This window comes from Bos grunniens, chromosome 2, assembly GCF_055505025.1.
Source record: "Bos grunniens cultivar Pamir isolate PY7600 chromosome 2, Bosgru_T2T1.0, whole genome shotgun sequence".
Lineage (NCBI taxonomy): Eukaryota > Metazoa > Chordata > Mammalia > Artiodactyla > Bovidae > Bos > Bos grunniens.
This window is the reverse complement of record NC_141166.1, coordinates 123,301,490-123,320,668: the sequence shown is the minus strand read 5'-3', so window position 1 is coordinate 123,320,668 and position 19,179 is coordinate 123,301,490. Positions and strand designations below refer to the sequence as shown.

General features: G+C 36.7%; 1 protein-coding gene across 1 annotated transcript in view; it reads left to right on the top strand.

Annotated features, from left to right (window-relative positions):
* NCKAP1 (NCK associated protein 1) overlaps positions 1-19,179 on the top strand; it is a 105,748-nt gene that overhangs the window by 61,371 nt on the left and 25,198 nt on the right. The window contains exons 16-23 of the mRNA XM_086361534.1: positions 4,779-4,924; positions 6,823-6,955; positions 9,544-9,663; positions 10,309-10,448; positions 10,942-11,073; positions 14,037-14,255; positions 14,442-14,572; positions 14,810-14,907. Of these exons, the coding sequence (XP_086217660.1) occupies positions 4,779-4,924; positions 6,823-6,955; positions 9,544-9,663; positions 10,309-10,448; positions 10,942-11,073; positions 14,037-14,255; positions 14,442-14,572; positions 14,810-14,907 (1,119 nt within the window). The remainder of the gene's footprint in view (positions 1-4,778; positions 4,925-6,822; positions 6,956-9,543; positions 9,664-10,308; positions 10,449-10,941; positions 11,074-14,036; positions 14,256-14,441; positions 14,573-14,809; positions 14,908-19,179) is intronic.

Here is a 19,179-nt window from a genome sequence, read left to right as displayed (position 1 = left end):
CCTACATACAGGTTTCTCAGGTGGCAGGTAAGGTGGTTTGGTAGTCCCATCTCTTGAAGAATTTTCCACAGTTTGTTGTGATCCACACAGTCAAAGGCTTTGGCATAGTCAATAAAGCAGAAGTGGATGTTTTCCTGGAATTCTCTTGCTTTTTCTGTGATCCAGCAGATGTTGGCACTTTGATCTCTGGCTCCTCTGCCTTTTCTAAATTGAGCTTGTACATTGATTTAAGTACTGTTGAAGCCTAGCTTGGAGGATTTTGAGCATGACCTTGCTAGTGTGTGAAATGAGTACAATTATGCAGTAGTTTGAACATTCTTTGGTATTGGAATGAAAACTGACCTTTTCCAGTCCTGTGGCCATTGCTGAGTATTCCAAATTTGCTGGCATATTGAGTGCAGCACTTTCACAGCATCATCTTTTAGGATTTGAAATAGCTCAGCTGGAATTCCATCAGGTCCACTAGCTTTGTTCATAGTAATGCTTCCTAAGGCCCATTTGACTTTGCTCTTCAGGATGCATATATTTATTTTGTAACTGGAGGTTTGTATCTTATGACTGCTGTACCCATTTCATCTACCCCTGACTCCCTGCCTCTGGGAAACACCAATCTGTTGTCTGTATATGTGAGTTTGGATTTTTCTTCTGTTCATTTTGGTTTGTTTTTGTCATTTTAGATTCCACATGTAAGTGAGAGATCATATGATATTTGCCTTTCTCTGACTTCTTTCATTAGGCACAATACCTTCAAGGCCCATCTATATTGTCACAAATAGCAAGATTTCCTTTCTCTTTTCATGGCTGAATAATATTTCTAGTTGTGTGTGTGTGTGTGTGTGTGTGTGTGTGTGTGTGTACCCCATAATTTTTTTATTCATTCATCCACCAGTGGACGCTTGGGTAGTTTCCATGTTGTGACTATTGTAAATAATGCTGCAGTGAACAAAGGGATATAGATGTCTTTTTGCGTTAGTGTTTTCCTTTTCTTCAGATGAATACCAGATGTGGAATTGCTGGAGCATATGGTAGTTCTGTTCATAGTTTTTGAGGAACCTCTGTACTGTTTTCCACAGTGGCTGCACCCATTTCCGTTCCCACCATTGATAAACAAGATTTCCTTTTCTCCACATCTTCACCAACTGTCTTTATATATTACCTTTTTTATAATAGCCATTGTAACAGATATGAGTTGATAATTAGTAATGTTTTAAGTAACTTCCCTGAAATCGCAGAGCTGATTAGTGGGAGATCAGGGAAGAATACTTGAGATACTTGAGATATATTATACATTATTTTCTTCTAGTTAAAAATAAAGTTTAGAAATTAACATTTTCTTGTTCAAAAAAAAACACGAAACAGTATGTAAGTCATGCTTATTAAATGACTGAAAATAGAATTACTGTGCCAAAGGATACATACACATTAAAAAATTTGAAAGTCATCGTCACAAAGTTTGAACTGTTTTCAGCCTCTTACTCTCAGTTTGTGGGAGTTCCTAAACCAACATTTATGTTCAGAGAATTTTACAGATTTAGATGACTTTCAAATAACCCTTATTGAATACTTCCAGAATTATTAGACTTACTCATTTGAAAAATTCACTTGAGAATTTTACCGTTGTCTATTGCAGTCATACAGCAATGTTTGAAGCTTTAGAGTGAGCATTAGGGGTATAGAGTTGATATATCCCTTTGTGAGAATGTTTTGTTTTCCCGTAGCCTATAGATAGAATGCTCTAATGACATCGCTCTCTCTCTTCACATCATCTTCCTTCTTTGTTTATCTCTTTGTCCAAATGTCTTCTTTTTATAAAGACACTGTTCATACTGGATTAGAGTCCATTTTAATGATCTAATTTTAACTTATGTCTGTTAAGACCCTACTTCCAAATAAAGTTACATTCTGAAGTATTAAGGATTATGCTTTCAACATATCTTTTTGGGAATGACAGTTCAATGCATAGCATTGCTCTCAACCATGATTAGGACAAATAGTCACTCAACTCCTTTCTGTTGTGTATTAGACTCTCACTTTATAGTGAGAATAGGTCAAAACATACCAAGGATGAAAGTAATGGGACATAAAACTAAGCCTTAACTAGGAAAAGAGGACACAAATGCAAGGTAGAAGGCAGTGTCCAGAAACTAGGATGTTTGCATAGATGACTAACAGCAAGTCAACTGTTAGGGTTTCAAGATCACAGACTAGGCTACAGGATGTGGGAGATAAAATACTGACAACTTACATAGTTGAGTATAATCCTCATTTGGATATTTTATACATCTGGCTTTGGAGACAAGGCATAAAAGAGAGGGAAAATTAAATAGTTTAAAAGCTTAAGTTAGAATGACAGAGTATGATTATCAGTACAGTGACAGAGTATGCTTATCAATTGATTACAGTTTTCTTAGGAAGGAGAAAGTTGTTTTTTCAAGTGGAATTACTAGTAATGGCTTTGTAGAGAAAACAGCTTGTTACCCACGCATTGAAAGATGGGTCAAGTTGGAGTAGGAGAATCACTTACACAGGAAAGGGCAAGAAAAGAGCCTTCTTAATGTAAAATATTACTACAGGAAGAAAAATATCTTCACAAAAGATATGAATGATCTGAGTTTGATCAGTGATCTGGTAGAAGGATAAGAGTTACTAGGTGTAAGTATATGGCCAGAGAGAGATGTAGAGCTCTGTATCACTTCTTGAGTAGGGCAGGGCTAGAAGAATAAGCCTTTAAGGGAATGTGATAGTACGCTTTGTTACCGTCACTGGGGTCTTTGGAGTCTTAAAAGAAGAGTTCTCCCTCTCTACATGTATTCTCTGCCATTTTTTCTCTTCCTAAATTAGGATCTCATTCTGCTGTTTGTTCCATTAGTCTCTTAAGTATCTTCAGTCACTGATTCTCTTTGCCTTCTAATTTACTTGGGTAGTTCATATTTTAGACTTGTATTTAAACCAGTTTTTTTTTTTTTTAAATGACGTGTGTTTCTTCTTCCACTGTTGTCAAGCATTTCAAATGAGTTTTTAATTAAATTGTCTCATTTTGTCACCATCCATTTCATCTGAATTTATTTTCACAGTACTTTAATTCAGAATTTTTAAAATTATTCTCAGCTAGTGGAAGTCTTTATTGAACTCATGGCCACTACTGGTTCCTCTTTGTACTTTAAAACTGATGAAAGGTAAATTATACTTCCGTTAGACTTAGTTTGTGATGAATGTCCAGAATACATCTTGCCATTACTGTATTGCCATCACATTCTTCATTTTCTCCCTTTTTCTGGTAGAAGACACAAACATCAAATTATAGAGCTCTGCTTTGTGATGCGCCTGCCTTAGTGAATGGTAACCTCATCTGTGTAGTGACCTTTTCCCACTGGAGAGACTGAGATTTGATTTTTATCTTACTTAAAAGGCAATAATTGTTTAGTCTTTTACTGTTTCATGGGTACTAGCAGAAGACATGGGGCTCCTGGATTAGAGACAGAGAACTTAATTCACTGCACAGGAAGTGCCATGAGCATCCAGATATATACATTATTTTTCCCTTGCTTTCATGTCTTTTGGGGGTAGTGCAGAGAGACCCAGATGAATGCTGTGTATGCATTGGGCACGTCTTAAGCTAAGGAGGACTGAGTTTGAGGAACCCTCTGTTTCATCATCAACAGGAAGCATATTTGCTCTTTGTTCCAGAGGGACACATTACTTTCTTTCTCAAGTTTGGTAGCTGTAAGGCCTGGAGAAATGGCTGAGATAGTGAGTGGTCTGGGCTGTGCTTTCTTGGCGTATCCAGCAAGGTGTGTAAGTACACGTGAGATTCATGAAAGAATGCCTCCCAAAAGCCAGGACCGTGGTCATCAACCATAATTCTTGTGTTGCCTACCATGTCTAGTCATTCCCCTGATTAAACACTTTTGAGCTTTACCACCCTGGACCATCTCATTATCCTGTCTGGATTGTTACCACCACTGCCTCCTAAGAAGCTCTGCCTCCTGTTCCCTCTCCACTCCTCTCTGTTTCCACCTCAGCATAGAACAATCTTTCTAAGCAGTTATTATCCATCACACAGACTCTTTGGTGATTTATCAAAAAGTTCAAATTCTTCAGCATGATATATGATGTTTATTCTGTAGGCATCCCTCGTATTGTTTTCCTTGCTTGTGAAATGTCCACCACCCAAGGGCAGGTTTTGTTTTCAGTGCGTTGGTACCTCTTAGTGGAATTTCTTTCCCTCACAACCTGTCCTGATGGTTTTGGTTAAGACCTGTCGCCTTTTTTATCAACTTAACACTAATTTTACCACCTTCAGAATGCTTCTCTAGAGTTCGTCAATTAGTACGGTGTGTTATGCTCTCCAGTTTTTAATGATTCAGTATAATCAAAAACCTTCCTGAGTCAACATGTGCAGTACTTAAGTTTCATCTTACTGTTTTGAATATGTGTTTTATCTTGAACTAAGTCGAAAACTTCTCTTGGTAGGGACACCATGTGACAATTCATTGTTTTGTATCTTTGATATGTAGCTTCACTTGCTTTAGGAGTTCAAGCTGAATGACCCATGTATTAGATTCTGTTTTAAGAATAGTATTTCAGTTTACTGTAATAAAGAAATTCTTGATAGGAATTTTAAGTTTGAATCACGGTAGACAGTTTTTAAAAGATGATGTTCTTAATAAACTTTAAATATTCTTCAATAGTGGGTATTTTTTCTTTTTTCCTGTAGACTTGGTCTATACCTGAAGTCATTACCTAAACTACATTTGTTTCTTTCTTTACTTTTTCAGGCATATACTAGTGTCTCTAAGGCTTCACTTAGCCTTTCAGATCACAGAGAACTTGGAAAGATGATGAATACAATAATTTTTCACACAAAAATGGTAGATTCCTTGGTGGAAATGTTGGTGGAAACATCAGATCTGTCCATATTTTGGTATGTTGTAATTTTCTTTAAATTAGAATTTGAAATTTTTATTATCCAAAGATGTGTTTCTTGATTACGTTAGTGTGGTGCTTAAGACAGTTTACTAAGAGATTCTAAGAATCAAGGGAATAGAGAACAACCTGCCAGTAGTGAGGTTTACTATGTTGGGGTTTTATGTCTGTTTTTAATTCTCTATAGGAGCACCTTTTACTGATGTGAATTTGTTTTTTATGCTTTCTTTGAAGAAGTGAAAAACAATCGCTTCAAATTGTGTCATTAAAGGAAAAAAAATTTGGACTGGGGTCAACTAGAGCAAATGTTGGCAATTAAATACCATGTGGTTTCCCTCTGTAGTATTGTTAGATATTAATATTGTGATAATGTGGTGACAGTCCCCTCCACTGTGCTCCACTCTCCTTTGCTTCTAAGTTCTTTTGTTGTTCTTAGTAGTCTGCAGCTCCTCCTTTTCTCCCCACATTATGTGGTTCTTGAAGGAGGTCAAGTTTTTGTTTCCTTAGTGTCTTAACAGAGTAAGTGCTTAATAAGTATTTCAATGAATAAGTGAACTTGATTGTGATAAAATTAATAAACAGTGGTGTCAGGACTCAAACTTAAGTATTCTGATTTCAAAGCTGTACAGTGTCCACTCTGTTTCTGCTTCTTGATCTTTTTTCCTTTAGGGAAGCTGATGAGAATAGCGTGGTAGGTAGGTTCCTTTAATTCTAAAATGCTGAAATACTCTCAGTGGATAGTGGTAGTAGTTTCTCTGTATTGAATAGAGATCATTTTGAAAAGCTTGTGAATAATTTTGTTTTGGGGAGAAAACCAAAAAAAAAAACAAAACAAAAAACCCTGATTTTTGCAGTTTGTAGTGGGGCTTTAATTAGCAGTTTTGCAGAAAAAATCCAAATTACTTGGCAGGGAAGACAAGGATCTCTTAAAGGAGCTCAGGAAATATAGTTATTATGTAACAAGTTTGTAAGAGTTTTAAGATTTGGAACCCTATCCTATTGTCTGACCCAGAGGCTACCTTGAAAAGAAAATGTAACATTTTATGTTTAGGTATTTTTGAGCTGTATATTGTAAAAGAAGGATACAGCAATTAGAAATTCCTCTTCTGGGGACTTCTTTGGTTGTCAATTGGTTAGGACTGCTTACCCCCAGTGCAGGGGACCCAGGTTCTATCCCTGGCCAGGGAACTAGATCCCACATACTGCAGTGAAGACCAGAGATCCTGCGTGCTGCAGCTAAGAACCAGTACAGCCAAATAAATTAACTTCAAAAAGAAAAAAATAAATTCCTCTTCTCTTTCCTGGAAATAAGGCACTTTGAATAATGTTTAAAACTTGCAAATTTTCAGTCATTTAATTAATTTATATTCATACTTGGTCTTAACCACATTCTTACTTTGTCACATCCAAAATAAAGACATGTTTACTACTTCTGTTTGTTTTATTATTCGAAGTGTATTAAATCTATATTTTATCACCTCATATTCTTTTAGATTTAACATCTCTTCAATCTGGAAATAATTTAAAGTTGATGGTGTATTATTGTTTAATTGACAATGTTTTTCTTAGTGGTACATAAAATAATGGTATTTCTTACAGTTGATAGTGACTCAGCTTTGATGACTTTTGATGCTGTAAGGTTCGAGTGGTATATATTCAAATGCCATAGATATGGTTTATTTTCTCTTTAACTTTTATTTTTAAATGCGTTAATGTTATAGAAATAATATTTTATAACTCTGAAATGGTTATTAATATGTAAGAGAACTCTTTGGAAAAATAACTTTTCCTACGAGAATAAATGCTACAGTTGGTAATTTTCATTTACTTGAATCAAATTAAACTAACTCTAACTATAAAAATTATGATTCTGATTTTTAATTTGTTTCCTTATAGTTTTTATAGTCGTGCTTTTGAGAAGATGTTTCAGCAGTGTTTGGAGTTACCCTCTCAATCAAGATACTCAATTGCATTTCCACTACTTTGCACTCATTTTATGAGTTGCACACATGAACTGTGTCCAGAAGAGGTAATTTCAGAGTAGTATTGGGATTAATATAGTATGCAGAATAAGCTACTCCAAGCATACAGCTGACCAAATTTCACAAAGACTCACAAAGTCATAATTACCTAACCTACTTGCCCACCTAATGTATCTCTGTGCAGTCAGAAGAATGCTTGATTAGGCATATGATGTAATATTTATTTAAATGATTGGATAAATACAGATACATGTTTCTAAGAACACATCACAAAATCACTTGTTATTTAGTCATTCAGTCGTGTCTGATTCTTTTGATACCCCATTGACTGTGGCCCGTCAGGCTTCTCTGTCCATGGGATTTCCCAGGCATAAAGCCACTTGAAATTAACCTTTATTAAAATAAATAGTGAGTCAGGCATTAATATTATGGTAAAGTTACGTATAATGAGTGATTTTTATATGCTTAGTTTTCCTCTGAAATGCTCATTGAAAATACTTGCAAATTGAATGGAGACATTGCTGGCTAAATATAAGCATTTCAAAGAAGAATTTCACTGACTTGTTAATATAATAGATACAGTAAGTAAAATTGAGATTTGCCGGTGTTTGTAAGAATTCACATACTGGCACACACAGTTACTGAGTAATTAAAGTACTCTGTAGTTTTGCACATACCAAGTATCTATCAAAAATGTACTCTCAGTATTTCTTCTAATTGTCCAAGAAGAAAAATAACTCTTAGTGAGTATAGTAAGTATATATTAAAATTAAGTAGTATTAATGAGGTGGATGAAACTGGAGCCTATTATACAGAGTGAAGTAAGCCAGAAAGAAAAACACCAATACAGTATACTAATGCATATATATGGAATTTAGAAAGACGGTAACGATAACCCTGTATGTGAGAGAGCAAAAGAGAGACAGATGTATAGAACAGTCTTTTGGACTCTGCAGGAGGGAGAGGGTGGGATGATTTGGGAGAATGGCATTGAAACATGTATAATATCATATAAGAAATGAAAAAAAAATGATTATGACATGTATAAACCCCAAAGGACATGTCTTGGATTCTAATAAATTTCTGCACCCCTCAAAAAAAAAAAATAGTGTTGAATCCTTTTACTTAGAACTACAGAACTTATAGAAAAGAAACTTACAAAGAGCAGTAGCATTATTATTATCTTTACGAATTGTTACTGCTAAGTTGCTTCAGTCGTGTCCGACTCTGTGCGACCCTATAGACGGCAGCCCACCAGGCTCCCCCGTCCCTGGGATTCTCCAGGCAAGAGTACTGGAGTGGGTTGCCATTTCCTTCTCCAATGCATGAAAGTGAAAAGTGAAAGTGAAGTCGCTCAGTCGTGTCTGACCCTCAGCGACCCCATGGACTGCAGCCTACCAGGCTGCTCCATCCATGGGATTTTCCAGGCAAGAGCACTGGAGTGGGGTGCCATTGCCTTCTCCCTTGTTTATGCTAATGGCTCCTAAATCTATATCTGCAGCCCAGATCTTTCCTTTCAAGTTAGATTTTCTCTGTACTGCAACCTAGGTATTTTTAGCCATCTGAAGTGTAACATGTCCAGAATAGAATCATTAATTTTTCCACATCTACCCCAACTTGAAACCTTTTCTGTTTTTGGCTCTACTCTTACATAAGTATTCAGACTCCTGCCTCTTCTTACCTTTGAAGAAGCCCCATTATCTTTTGCCTGGATGATTGTTACTGCCTCCTATGTGGTCTCTGCATCTGCCATTATCCTGTTCGCAGCACAGAGCCCGAGTTATACTCTAGTTGTTTTGCTTTCCAGTCTCAGCATTTTTGAGCCATTGAAGAGAAGTAGTGAAGTCAGATCTGCATTTTAAATAAATTAGTAAGTTTGAAGCAATGCTAGTTCAAGTCCTTTTTTTCAGGAAGAAGGGATGTATTATCTTTCAGGAGTCGGAATTTGGTTAAACAAAATCCAAATGTCTATGGTAGGTTAGTTTTTATAAGAGATAAAAGAGATCTATAACATCTCCCATCTTCACTTCTTATGTAGGATAGACTTGAACCTTATTTTCTATGTTTATTTAAAAACTTTTAATTCAAATTAGTTCAGTCGCTCAGTTGTGTCCGACTCTTTGTGACTGCATGGACTGCAGCATGTCAGGCTTCCCTATCCATCACCAACTCCTGGAGCTTGCTCAAACTCATGTCCATCGAGTCCATGATGCCATCAAACCATCTCATCCTCTGTTGTCCCCTTCTCCTGCCTTCAGTCTTACGCAGCATCAGGATCTTTTCCAGTGAGTCAGTTCTTTGCATCAGGTGGCCAAAGGATTGGAGTTTCAGCTTCAGCATCAGTCCTTCCAGTGAATATTCAGGACTGATTTCCTTTAGGACTGACTGGACTCTCAAGGTCTTTTCCAACACCACAGTTCAAAAGCATCAGTTCTTCGGCACTCAGCTTTTTTTATGGTCCAACTCTCACATCCATACATGCCTGCTGGAAAAACCATAGCTTTGACTACATGGACCTTTGTTGGCAAAGTAATGTCTCTGCTTTTTAATATGCTTTCTAGGTTTGTCTAGATTTGTTAATTCAAATTACTTTGTTATAATTTTTATTGTTTTTGTTACTATTTTTCTTTAACAGAGACATCATATTGGAGATCGCAGTCTTTCCTTATGTAATATGTTCCTTGATGAAATGGCCAAACAAGCTCGAAATCTCATCACTGATATTTGCACAGAACAGTGTACTCTTAGTGACCAGGTAATAATTTAAATGTTTCCTTACAGATGGGAAAATTGTCTTGAAGGCAAGAAAACCATCTCTTAGCTGGGTTTTTTTTTTTTTTTCCCCGTTTTTAATCTTATCCTCAAATTCTCAGTAAATCTCATTACCTCTTATTATGAAGCTCTGTTGTTAGGTTTTTAAGAAATGTCCCACTGTCTTTAGGGTTATGGTTTAAAATCCAGCCTCTAGCTTGGCATTCAAGTCCCTTCCCAAGGTAGCTCGAACATCTCTCCCCAGCATTTTATGCTCCACTACTGAGTCATTCTGATGAGGTTCGGAGCACATTGTGTTCTATCATAGTTTTGGTCTTCATAGGCCATTTTCCTTTCAGTAAAATGTTATTCCTCGCTTGCCTGGTATTTTTTTAATTTGTCCTTGAACTGTAGCTTTGATATAACTACCTCTATGAAATGTCTCTTCACACAAGATTTCCCTGTTTCTGTGTTTTCCAAGCTGAATGGGCTCTCCAAGCTGGCTAGGTAAATGCTGCATCTCACTTATTACCTCTGTTCTTAGTGCTAGTATATTTGCCGCATAGTCTGGGTTTAGCTAAGGTTTGTTTCAGTAGTTAATGTTTTCGGAGTAACTGGTATGTATGATTTCATTTATTTTTAAATTTAGTTATTGCCCAAGCATTGTGCCAAAACCATCAGTCAAGCAGTGAATAAGAAGTCAAAGAAACAGACTGGTAAGAAAGGGGAACCTGAAAGGGAAAAACCAGGAGTTGAAAGCATGAGGAAAAACAGGCTGGTCGTGACCAAGTAAGCCATCCACTATTACTGTATCTTTTTGTTACAGGTAGAAGAGGTTTTTTGGTTTTTTTTTTTCCATTTTTGTATGGCATTAGTACTGAGGAAATGCTAGTAATTGTAAATTCTTCATTTCCCAGTTGTTAATGTTTTTTGACATTTGTGAACTTGATTAGCCAGTTAGTGCTTATTTAATCCAAAAGTACTTATTTTGGATTTTTGAAGAAAATACATGTAATAGATGTCATTTTTTTAATATGTTGAATATTGAAGGCCAAGAATCTGTCTAAAAATTTGGAGGGGGTATACTATAAGCAATCTGTAATTTTCAGTTTATTTGAAATTAGATGTCTGACACTATTTTGGCATCTTGTTATATATTGAACATGTCAGTTTAAGAGAGGAAAAGTTGAATTTTGCCATTACTATTCTGATATGAAATTAACTTCATATTGCTATTATGAGATGTTAATTTTTTTCTTTACTGTTTATTAATATTTTTCAGCCTTGATAAGTTGCACACTGCACTTTCCGAGTTGTGTTTCTCTATAAATTATGTACCAAACATGGTGGTTTGGGAACATACCTTTACCCCACGAGAATATTTGACTTCTCATCTGGAAATCCGCTTTACTAAGTAAGAAAGAATATAAACTGTTTTTTGTTTGTTGGTTAGATTAATGAGTTTGTTTTATTTATTCTTCATATCTATGCAGTCTTTACTTTTATGAGGGAAAGCATTAGTAGAAATGGTATATAAATTAGTAAAATTGTAGTATGAAAAAAATAACTGGTAAGTATGAAGAATAGTGAACTGGGAATTACTTAAATTACCCAGTCTTATCCCACACTTATTAACTCGTTGTAACACCGGAGAGGCTAGTTAATCTTTGTGAGCCTTAACTTCCCTATAAGAAAAAGGACAGTTCAGTTCAGTTCAGTTCAGTCGCTCAGTCGCGTCCAAATCTTTGCGACCCCATGGAGTGTAGCACACCAGGCTTCCCTGTCCATCACCAAACTCTCTGAGCTTGCTCAAACTCTCATCCATCGAGACGGTGATGTCATCCAACCATCTCATCCTTTGTCGTCCCCTTCTCCTCCTGCCTTCAGTCTTTACCAGTGTCAAGGTCTTGTCTAATGAGTCAGCTCTTCACATTAGGTGGCCAAAGTATTAGAGCTTCTTGAGCTTCAGCTCTAGCATCAGTCCTTCCAGTGAATATTCAGGGTTGATTTCTTTCAGGATTGACTGGTTTGATCTCCTTGCAGTCCAAGGACTCTCAAGAGTCTTCTCCAGCACTGCAGTTCAAAAGCATCAATTCTTTGGCGCTTAGCCCTCTTTGCTTCCTTTATGGCTCAGCTGGTAAAGAATCCGCCTGCAGTGAGGGAGACCTGGGTTCGATCCCTGGGTTGGGAAGATCCCCTGGAGAAGGTAACTGCTACTCACTCCAGTATTCTGGCCTGGAGAATTCCATGGACTGTATAGTCTATGGGATTGCAAATAGTCGGACATGACTGAGCGATTTTCACTTTCAGCCTTCTTTATGGTCCAACTCTCACATCCATACATGACTACTGGAAAAACCATATCTTTGACTATGTGGACCTTTGTTGGCAAAGCAGTGTCTCTGCTTTTTAATATGCTAAGAAAAAGGAGAAGATTGGAGCAAATTGGTATACATCAGCTGGCAGGTGGCAGCCCAGTAGGATCATGGAATCAGTTTAGAAAGTTGTAGTGAACATTTAAAGAAAGAAAAAAGGGAGGAAAGGAAAGAAGGAAGCAGAAATAGGGGGAAAACTCAGTGCATTGCATGTAGTAAGTAGAAATAGTGTTTCACAGAACTTTTCAGTTAGGTATATATTTGTGTGTACTGAGTTGGTGATGTTAGACACATATCGTATAGCAGGTCACAGTCAAATGTGTGAAAACCTCAGGGTTGGATGAACATGAAACTCTTGTGAACTCCAAAGTATGCTGTTATGCCAACAGAATTCTAGACCCATGAGGCACTCAATTCTAATTAGTTTAATAAGTTATGTTTCTTGATATTTTATGTAACAAGTCAGAAATTTTGTAAATGTTGCTTCACCTTTTTGTAAAGTTACACATTTATTTATTAAAGAAAATATTGATTGATTCAATACATTTTTCTTAAAGGCCTTAGAGCAATTTATGAAAGAAATTTTGCCAAAGGACTTTCAAAAGGTTTGGCTAAAGGTTGTGGTCACTAACAAGTATTTGTGCCTTATGTGTAATATTGTGTGAAGAAATATGAGTAATAATAAAACTGTATAAAACTCAGGGCTGCAACAACTATAGAAGAAAATAGAATATGTAAATAGGCAGTAAATTGAGTGTCAAGTCATCAGTTGCTTGGTGTTGAGCATCAGTCTGGTGTTGAGCAGAGTCTCTTGCTCTTCTTTAGTAAGGAAGGCATCCTGACAGTGAAACCAAAACTGCTTCAGCATTTAGACCATAGGACATTACGCTTCTGATACTTAGCACTCTCGGCTCGGTGGATTGGTACAGTGTTGTATGGAAGGTAGGGTTCAGTTTACAGCTCCCTTGTTTTCCTTCTGTAAACAGTTGGTCCGTTAATCCACAGAGAAGCAGATGTTCTTTTTATCAAACATCTACTTAGTGATCAGGTTCAAGGCAAGGCTGTATACTTGTTTACCTGGGAAATATTTTTATGCCAGAACAAATAGCTTGTGAGTATTAGTTGATTTTTGCTGATCACTTGCATACAATCGTAAAGACTTAGTGGCTGTGTACAAGGACAGCAGTTTTCATCTTGAGTTGTTCTTCTGGGACTGTTACTAGTCATGGGGTTTGTCTGTTGTCTTTATGAATTTATCCTTACAGATTCAAGTCTAAGATCTTTATAAATCTAATGATTAGGGAATTTTAGGGTTTCCCTGGTAGCTCAGCAGTAAAGAATCCACCTGCAGTGAAGGAACCACAGGAAACACAGGTTCGGACCCTGGGGTCAGGAAGATCCCCTGGAGGAGAGCATGGCAACCCACTTCCAGCATTGTTGCCTGGAGAATCCCACGGACAGAGGAGCCTGGCGGGCTGCTGTCCATAGGGTGGCAAAGAGGCAGACACAACTGAAGCGACTTGGCACACACGCATGCATGCACTTCCAAAGTGACCTTGATCAGTTTACTTGAGTTCTGCACCTCAGGTTTGTTCTTTCCTGTATGAAATGATGGTGATAACTGCATAGCAGGGTTTTTAAATATGAAGACTGTAGGTAATATATTTAAGACCTAAAAACTACTGATGTGTAACAGTGCTAAAGGAATTCAAGCTGTAGACTTGAATAGTCCATTTACTTGCTGGAGACCACATATCATGTTAAAGGAATATTTAAAACCCTCTTTCTTCTTAAATCATTTTTATTGCTGATGCCCTTAGTATTTTTTTAATCACTTGCATCCCCATTTCATTCCTGTATGTCTACTAGGTATATTCTTTTTTAAAGTTGTTGCTTTGGAAGTTAATGATAGTAGTAATTTCATGAATTGTAGATTGAATGGCCTATTTACAGAAATACAAGAATTAGAGCTTTTTAATTTTTTCTACCATCCCCGCTCCAGGTCAATTGTTGGAATGACTATGTATAATCAAGCCACACAGGAAATTGCAAAACCATCAGAGCTTCTAACAAGTGTAAGAGCATACATGACTGTACTCCAGTCAATAGAAAACTATGTGCAAATTGATATTACAAGAGTATTTAATAATGTTCTTCTTCAACAAACACAACATTTAGACAGTCATGGAGAACCAACCATTACAAGTCTGTACACAAATTGGTAAGAAACATATTCAGAAATTTGGAATGATAAAAAGTTTCTTTGTAATGAATGACTTACAAAAGTTTTTTAAATGGATTAATGCTTGTTCATGTTATTAGTTAACTTTAAAATTATATGCAGTAATGTATACCTTAATAAATTTTTAATTAAATTCTCCAGTTGCAAATTTACTCTTCTCCTTAGGTATTTGGAAACTTTGTTAAGACAAGTCAGCAATGGTCATATAGCTTATTTCCCTGCAATGAAAGCATTTGTGAACTTACCTACGGAAAATGAATTAACATTTAATGCAGAGGAATATTCTGACATATCAGGTGAATAATACTCTGGCATATTTTAGAGAATGAAGAAACCTTGATTCTTTTGGGTTTTGATTCCATTATGACTATTTTCATTCAATTATATGGATAATCAAAAATTAATTTTAGACTTACCTAGGCCTTTATGTTCTTTCTTATTTTAGAGACTTTTCTTAGAGTTTTCAATTAATAATTTGCTTCTTAAATTTTTTTTTTTTGTCAAAGTATAAAATTAATTCCATTTCCTTTCAGAAATGAGATCATTATCGGAGCTGCTTGGCCCATATGGTATGAAGTTCCTAAGTGAAAGTCTTATGTGGCATATTTCATCACAAGTTGCTGAACTTAAGGTAATACAGTTTTTATTGATTTGAGCTTTAAAATATTTCAAAAATGTGAACAAACAAACCTAGAGTGTTAATTATTTTAACCTGACATAAAGTTGTCATGAAATGAAACTATATGAATTTATATGAAATTTATAAATTATGCAAAATTACAGAGCTAGCAAGTTCTTTCAGTAGCATCTTCATTTGCTTCTGTTTTACAAATGATAAAGCAGAAAGCCTAGGGAGGTGAATTGACTGGCTAAAGGAGACTGAAACTCAAATTTCTTGACTGTTAGTCGTCTTCATTCTGTTGTATTGTGATGCCTTTCTTCCAATAACCATGTTCAAAGTTCCAGCCAGTCATCTGTTTAAATTTGTAGTTTGAATGTATTACTTTCCACAGATTCCAATATAAACATTGTTAGGTTTATTGTTTTTTTTTTCTTTTTAAAAACTTATTTATTTTTAATTGGAGGATAATTGCTTTATAATACTGTGTTGGTTTCTGCCACACATCAACATGAATCATTCATAGGTATACCTTTGTCCCCTCCCTCTTGAACTTCCCTCCCACCTCCCACTGTTTGTTTGTTTTTTTATTATTATTATTAGCCAGTCTTTTAAATTATCTTGTGCCTTTTAAACTGGATGAAAAATGTGCATAGCATTTTAATAAACATGTGAAAGAGCTGAAGCAATGTTTTAAGTAATTCTAGAAGTCTTGTAAAAAGATATCAGGGCTAAAGTGATTTATACTGAATGAGTCTATATAACAGCTATCTAGTTTTTTAAAGAATTTAAATTTGTGCCACCAAAATTTTTGAATTTACAGACAAAATAGGAAAGACACGTTTAAAAATACGGCTTTTTCTTTGTGAAAGTTTTTTGGTGGTTACTTGTGCCTTCTATTTTAAATTACTTAAGAATATGGTGTATAGGATTAATAAGTAGCTGGCATTTCAGGTGTAGCACCCGAGAAGTCTAAATGAGGTCATCTGATTTACTGAAAATTGGGCAGATAGACAGGTGAAGTCAATTCCTGCAAGATTAATGTTTTGCTGAGTGAGTAGGGAGCAAGACTCAGTATAACTAAAAGGAGAGGCAGTATTACTCAGTGGTTAAGAACGCAATCTTTCAAGTCAGGCTATCATGGATTTTGGTCCTGTCACTTAAGAGCTTTGACTTTGGGTTGAGAATCACTTTAAGTGATAAGTTTCAGCTGCTTAGGTACTCAGCATAGTCCCTGACTTACAATAAGAACTGAGTAAATATTTTAGTATTCATCATGTCATTATCCTCTCACACTTCTTTAAAAGAAAGATCTGCAATTCTTGGCTAGAAATCAGCCTTTAGTTATTTTATAATGTGGATTTTAAATGCACAGATATCATACCTTATATAGTTTTAAATACACAAACATTGCACTTCTAGTTTTGGTGCTTTGCTTGCTTTACAAACAGTGTAATTCTTACTTATTAGACTAATCCCTCTGTAAATTCATGATCTCTTTTCCATCCTCCTGTTCTCTGGCAGCACATCTGTCATCCCAGTCTACTTTCTTCTGCTCCTCTCAGGATGAGATCATCGCAGAATTATGGTCCAGTTATTTAGCTTTTGCTAACTGTTGTTTGTTTCAGACACTTCCAGAACTGTTAGTGTTTTTATTGTTTCTCTGCCATTTAATGTGGCAGGTTAAGCAGTATGATGTGATAATAAAAATTGGCCTATACATACCTGTGAGAGTTGAAGGCATCTGATGTCCTTAACAGTGTTGTCAGGTGCCAAGAGGATCTGGCCTTCCACTTTTTCTCACATTTTTTCACTCTTCATCCCAGCTGGCCTACTTGCTGTTGTGTCATCTCAAAGTACTGTTCCCTGAGATACTGTCTTATGTATCTATGTATCTATGTAACATTCATATATTTTTCAGTTATCAGAATATCCTTTCTTGACCACACTTTTTAAAAATAACAACCATTACTTTCTGTTCTTTTAATCTAGCTTTATTTGTGACCTTTCATGTCATGCATCTTATGTCACTTTCACTAGAATAAAAACTTAATTAGAAACTCTCTTAAAACCTTGGTGCTAAATTAATGTCCAGCAGATAGAGGTGCTTGGTAAATATTTGTTGGGTTCAAAAATAAAAACAGGTAGCTTTCCTGATTTTTTACTGTATTCTAGGACTTTTCTAAGCTCTTTACATGTATTTTATTAACTCCTTTAAATCCTTAAAACTGGTATTGTCCCTATTTTATAGATTAGAAAAGTAAAACCAAGAAAGATTAACTTGTCCAAGCTGACATGCTTAATATATAACTAAATAAATTTGATCTATATGTAGAGTCGCCCTGACTCCAGAGCTTATACTAGTACTGTGCTCCACTGTCTCAAAACATGAAAGAGATCTTAACAATCACCTAACCTACTCTTAGCTAGTGCAGAAACATACATTTTTCTAGGTGGGTGAGTTGATCTTGAAAATGAGGCAATCTCATCAATTACTCTGTATTTCTATTTATGTTTATATCTAAACTTCCCTGGTGGCTCAGCTGGTAAAGCATCTGCCTACAATGAGGGAGACCTGGGTTCAATCCCTGGGTGGGGAAGATCCCCTGGAGAAGGCAGTGGCACCCCACTCCAGTACTCTTGTCTGGAAAATCCCATGGACGGAGGAGCCTGGTAGGCTACAGTCTATGGGGTTGCAAAGAGTTGGACAAAACTGAGCGACTTCACTTTCACTTTCATATCTAAATAGTAATTTTTGATTGGCCCTTACTGTTAACTCAAGAGGTAGAGACTGCCTGTAATAAGATGACCCTTCACATGTTTAAAGCAGTTTTTAATATATTGCATTTCTCTTCTAGTCTCACTCTCTTTTGTCACAAATTCTCTTGTTGGTGTTGCTTATAGAGAATAATGCCTAGAACTGAGAATAAACTTCAACTACAGATCTGATTAGTGAGAGTGCACTTACTTACCCTGGACACTGTACTTACTAGATAATGTGTAGCATCAGCACTTTATGTAGCTATAATACCATGCTGTTTTCAACTTGGAATCAGATACCTTTTTTTTTTCCCTTTCTCTTAACCCTTCTTCCTCCTCCTTCCTCCCCCCTCCCCTTCACTCCCCTCTTTTGTTTTCCTACAGTAACTTGAACCATGGCTTCCACATCTGTGTTTTTTTACAAGGTTGTTGTTCAGTCACTAAGTTGTGTCTGTCTCCTTGCGACCCCATGAACTGCAGCACGCCAGGCTTCGCTGTCCTTCACTATCTCCCAGAGTTTACGCAAACTCATGTCCATTGTGTCGGTGATGCCATCTCAACATCTCACCCCTTCTCCTCCTGCCTTCAGTCTTTCCCAGCATCAGGGTCTTTTCCAGTGAGTCGATTCTTCATATCAGGTGGCCAAAGTTTGGAGCTTCAGCTTCAGCATCAGTCCTTCCAGTGTATATTTTCAGGGTGATCTCCTTTAGGATGGACTGGTTTGATCTCCTTGCAGTCCGCGGGACTCTCAAGAGTCTTCTCCAGCACCACAGTTCGAAAGCATCAGTTCTTCAGTGCTCAGCCTTCTTTATGGTCCAACTCTCACTTCCATACATAACTCCTGGAAAAACCATAGCTTTGACTAGATGGACCTTTTATAAGATAGACTTTATTTTTAGAACATTTTATGTTCACAGCAAAATTGAACAGAAGGTGCAGAGATTTTCCATACATGCCCTGCTTCACATGTGCATAACCTTCGCCGTTATCAACATCCTCTATCAGAGTGGGTACATATTGTCATCATCAGTGAACCTACATTGACATACTATCATCACCTGAAGTCCCAAATTTACATTAGGGTTCTTTCTTGATTTGTGCATCTTGTGGGTTTTAACAAATGTATGACATGAAAGTCACTCATTGGTGTCCAACTCTTTGCAACCCCATGGACTATAGCCCACCAGGCTCCTCTGTCCATGGGATTCTCTAGGCAAGAATACTGGAATGGGTAGCTGTTCCCTTCTTCAGGGGATCTTCCCGACCCAAGGATCAAACCCAGGCCCCCGCTTTGCAGGGGACCATCTGAGCCACCAGGAAAGCCCGGGAATACTGGAGTGGGTAGCTGATCCCTTCTCCAGGGGATCTTCCTGACCCAGAAATCAAACTGGGGTCTCCTGCATTCCAGGCAGATTGTTAACCAGCTGAGCTACCAGGGAAGCCATAACAAATGTATGTTGTCCTTTCAGATTGACTTTTTTTTTAATTTATTTTTTATTTGAAGGAAAATTGGTTTATAATGTT